The sequence below is a fragment of the Wyeomyia smithii genome, chromosome 1 (genome assembly GCF_029784165.1).
Source record: "Wyeomyia smithii strain HCP4-BCI-WySm-NY-G18 chromosome 1, ASM2978416v1, whole genome shotgun sequence".
In the NCBI taxonomy this organism is placed as follows: Eukaryota; Metazoa; Arthropoda; class Insecta; order Diptera; family Culicidae; genus Wyeomyia; species Wyeomyia smithii.
In genome coordinates this window covers 82,424,356-82,429,054 of record NC_073694.1, presented here as the reverse complement: position 1 = coordinate 82,429,054, position 4,699 = coordinate 82,424,356, and the positions used below count along the sequence as shown (strand labels likewise).

Here is a 4,699-nt window from a genome sequence, read left to right as displayed (position 1 = left end):
GTGTTCTGCCACAAACGGTGACACATCAACACTATAGTCGAGTTGACTCGATTTCTGTAATGGGGCCTTATATGATATGGTATATATGAATAACATATATGAACAAATCTGGTTGTCCTAAGATTCAAAGCTCATGTCCAAGAGCTCGAGAACAAGTCACATAGTGCACAGAAAACGACGCGACGTAGACTTACCTATATCATAGACAATAAAGTTACTTGCACAAAGCTTCACCAACTACTAAGAAGAGACCGAGTCTTTAGTCAAAATTGAAACCAATTTAGGCAAATTCGTTCTACTTGCTTAGTATATAAATTGACTGCAGCTGAAACGGATCTGTGTACGTACGTTCTAACTATTTTTGCTATAATGAATTTGCGTTTGCAAATGCTAGTAATTGGTGTGTTTATATTGAACAGTGCAGCTTGGCGATGTTCAAAACCAGGACGTTTCCGTAATCCAGATGAAGATGAGACAAGCTGTGAACTGTACGTGACATGTATTCCTAATCCAGATGGAACTTTTGAAATAAAAAACGATCAGTGCAATATAGGTAACATGTTCAGTGCTAAGTATCAACGTTGTATAACTGGGGATTCTTGTGACAACCTGGAAGATTTCTACGCTATAGAATATGAATGTAAGGAATGCGGGAAGTTTGTAAATGTAAAATCGCAAGACTGTCGCCAATTTGTGAACTGTTTAAAGACCAAAGACCCTGGTGTATTCATACCTGTCAAACAAAGTTGTCCAAATAACCAAGTGTTTTCGGCAAAAACTTTGTCATGTGTAGATGAGAACGATTATCAGTGTCCGCCAATAGTTCTTAAATCACTTTCAGACTTTGTTTGCTTGAATGTGGGCAAATATCCTGATGAATCAGTACCGAACTGCCGTGGTTACAGATTATGCTCAAAACTACGAAACGGAACCATGGTTTCAAAAAACTTTCTCTGTGAAAAAGATCATATCTTCTCAGAAATAGAACGGAAGTGTGTCACGTCAGATATTTATGATTGCCCGGATGATGGTAATCATGATTTTAAGTGCTCTGCAGTTGGACGCTATCCTGATAAATTGTCCAAAACATGCGAAACCTTTTACAACTGCTTCCAAAACTCAGAGGGAGAGTTAAAGGCGACACTATTGACTTGCTCGAGAGGCAACATTTTTTCTGCGATAACATCAAAATGTGTTTCTACATCAGAATATGTATGTCCAATAGCGCATGTAGAGTTGGAATTATTGGATCACCATACTGTCAGTGCAATCAAGCGATTGACGGAAGAAGAAGAAATTGCAGCTTGCGCTGAATCAGGTCGTTTTCCTAATGAAAATGATCAATGTGAGACATACTACCTGTGTTCACGCGACCCACAAGCCAACTGGTTTAAGGTGATCGCTCACTGTCCACCCGAGTCACTTTTCTCCCCAGAACAAAAGCGATGTGTTAGTATTAACGATTACGCGTGCCCAATTACTACAACCCAATCATTTTCAGTTACTGATTCTGCATTCGAGGAGTCTTCCATAGAATGTATCGGTGCTGGTCGTGTTTCAAATCGCGAAGATGACACTTGTAGAACATATTATTTGTGCTCTTTAAACTTAAAAAATGTATTGACGAGCGCATTATTCATTTGTCCGGAAAATTCTGTGTTCTCTACTAAGCAGAACAAATGTGTTCCAAACGAAACATATACCTGTGCCTCATTTATAGAAACTACAATTACGCCAGAAATTTCCGATGAATCGGGAGATGGCATTGATATTGTAAATTCAGATCAAGTGGACCAATCCAGTGCTTCCAATACGTCGTTATTTAGTGAATATCCGATATCATACGTGTACGTAAAAACTGAAAGCACAACTTCCACTTTACCAACTAACTATAAATATCCTTGTACTGCAACTGGACGCTTTGCAGATATGAACTCCGCTGACTGTCGTTCATATTTTCTATGTACCGAATACAAATCTGGTACAATCTTATCTGTGCATCTTCACTGCCCAAGCGGAATGGTTTTCTCACGCAATGAAAGTAAGTGTGTTGTGTCGACTAAGTATTTATGCTAGATGGAAGCGATTCCCGGAGCAAATATATTTGACTTATATGTGGCTAAATGTATATACAAACATCTCGACTTGCTTTGGCTATCTTTCTTCTGCTGGTGAGCTTCAAAATGCTGTAAATTACTGTTTAACCTGGCGAAATAAAATCATCCATGCAGCATAGAAATTGTGAAAGTTGTTTTTTTTTGTCGAAGGCATTTTTTGTATTTAACAGCTGCTGAGCTCATGATTACTGATTTGGAAAATGAATTGCGAAGATAATGAGGGGAAACGAAATGCACTAATTGCATCACCCGAAAAACAGAAGATATTTCAAGACTCATTCGATTCGATGTATGTATTTATGTAAGAAACCCTCACGGCCTATGCATCAACCACCTTTGACTTTCATTCATTTTATCCACATGATCCACAGATAATCAAATATCGCCAGGATGTTTTTCAACTATAGGTTATTGCAAAAAAAACGATTTCTCTTGTACTCATCTAAAAATGGTGAGTTAAAGCAGTTAAGAGGTATCAAATTTCGACGGAAAGTAGTTCATAGTAAAACTTGGGCCCTGAAATGAAAAAAAGAAGAAAAAATAAAATATAAAAGCAAGATCAACTGTTAAGCCTTTCCTTTTTTTTTGTTCGACAATTTTTAAAAGATCAGATAAAAGAAAAAAATCCCCAATTAGTTTTGATTTAAAAAAGGCAATGTAAAACGTGAAAGCCACATCAACTTCAAGCAAAACACTGTTCACGTTTTTGAATTATAGAGATTTTTTTAAGAATTTTCTGCATTATCAATCCGAAAAAACCAAAACCAAAAGCGCGAAACTCGTCTTTCTGTACAAATATTTCTTAGCTTTATAATGCTTACAATCATTAAACTGTAGCTGCAACAAGGTAGCATCAGAATAGGATAGTACGGGGTACAGCATATACTTCTCATGTTATGATATATATGTCATCGTATTATTATACATACATACATGTAAAAAGATTTTGCAAGTATAAATAAAACAAAACTTCCGAACATCATATGTTCTGTACTTTTATATCACACTCTCTTTTTTACCCTAATTACATAATCAGCTCTAAATATACCTTCACTCTACCTGAAATGATATTATATAGCATTGCATCGTACGCAGTGATTGAAACTCATTGAGATGATATATCCGATATATGTTCACCGTAAAGTAAAACACCTTCTGTTTTGACTAATTAATTGAAATGTGCGCGCACACAATGAAAACACGAACCGAAAGTCATCGATGCGAACAAATTTTTCTCTGGTATGGTCCACGTACAGTTCATCGTTAGATAGCTTAAGTATAAATCAAACAAACTCTACAACTGTAGTCATGTGCCATCTAATACCAAATTGTTATCATCAGCCTAATATGCGCATAGTGAGTGCCACTTGCGCATCGTTGCTTCACAATTGATTCCAATTGTGTAGCCCTGTGCCGTGCTACTGACTAGTTCTTCCGCCTTTGTCCATCTCTTTAAAAAAAGTATTTTATTAATATTAAGATATACTGGTACATACGAAACCAAAGCTGCAAAAACAGTTCATACATAGAGAAAAGCTTTAATAAAACACGAAATATCCGAACCCTGCTGTTCCGCTCTAATCATCTTCATTTCTGCATTAATCACTGTCCACGGTTTCGCGGGATGGGTACCAGGTACCATATATAGTGAGTAAAAGAGCGTGAGCTGCCCAAAAACCATACCTGCCACACAAATGCATCAGTCTTCGCCTTTTGCACAGTAGATGAAAATTTTCTAGCATCCGACAAAAATAACGTAATAGGTAACCAACAACAAAAATAACGTAATAGTAAAGAGGCTCGTCCCAATAAACGACAGAAATAATGGTGTTTAACATAACTAATTTAATTTATCCAGAATGCAGACTTCCGCTGTTTGATTCCCTTTTGTTCCACTGTGTGACAACGTGTTGCATACCGCATTTGGTTTGACTCCAACACTTCCTATACTCTCTTCAATTCTGCGGCCGGTGTTTTGGTGAAATCGCCTTGCTAAGACACCGTGACATAAAGATTTCATTTTTGTTTATTTTCCTCACGTGGAAAAAGTTGCAGTTCACGCTTTCATTCATTACTATCTTATTATCTGATACAGCTCGAATAGCGTCTAGATATGGTAGAGCTACGAATTGAACTGAATTTATTTATTTGCAATTTTCTGAAGGTTTGCAATGATATATGTAAGAATATAGAGTTTAAATATTGTTGCAAGATTGGTAGTTTGTCCAAAATTTGAAACACAACTCAATTAATTATATGGTGTTATTTCTACTCTCAGATTTCAACATTAGAAATTACGATTGTTTTGCCTTTCTTTACTGCTTTGAGGGGTTATATAGTTTTTTGCACGAGAAAAAATGGGGAAAGTCTGGAATGTTTTCAAAAATTTTCAGAAAAATCGTTTATTCAACAACAAATACACGTTTGTTCATAAGCAATCCTAATTATTTGTGTAGTAGCGGCCGTTTCCCCAAATCCCAAATAAATTTTTGCAGAAGTTTGCGGTGTTTGCTAACATCAAAATACTTATATTATTTCATTAGTTTAGTAGAGTGCCGGGTATCTGATTGATCATTCTTATG

The 4,699-nt window shown here is 36.4% G+C and overlaps 1 protein-coding gene across 1 annotated transcript; it reads left to right on the top strand.

The window, feature by feature from the left end:
- Positions 1-242: 242 nt before the first annotated feature.
- On the top strand, positions 243-2,680 carry LOC129717718 (uncharacterized). The gene has a single exon (XM_055667818.1). The coding sequence runs from the start codon at positions 370-372 to the stop codon at positions 2,074-2,076; it is 1,707 nt and encodes a 568-aa protein (XP_055523793.1). The 5' UTR covers positions 243-369; the 3' UTR covers positions 2,077-2,680.
- Positions 2,681-4,699: the final 2,019 nt, after the last annotated feature.

Bases quoted from the DNA above. Each gene is read 5' to 3' on its own strand.
- LOC129717718 (XM_055667818.1), top strand. From the start codon at position 370: ATGAATTTGCGTTTGCAAATGCTAGTAATTGGTGTGTTTATATTGAAC.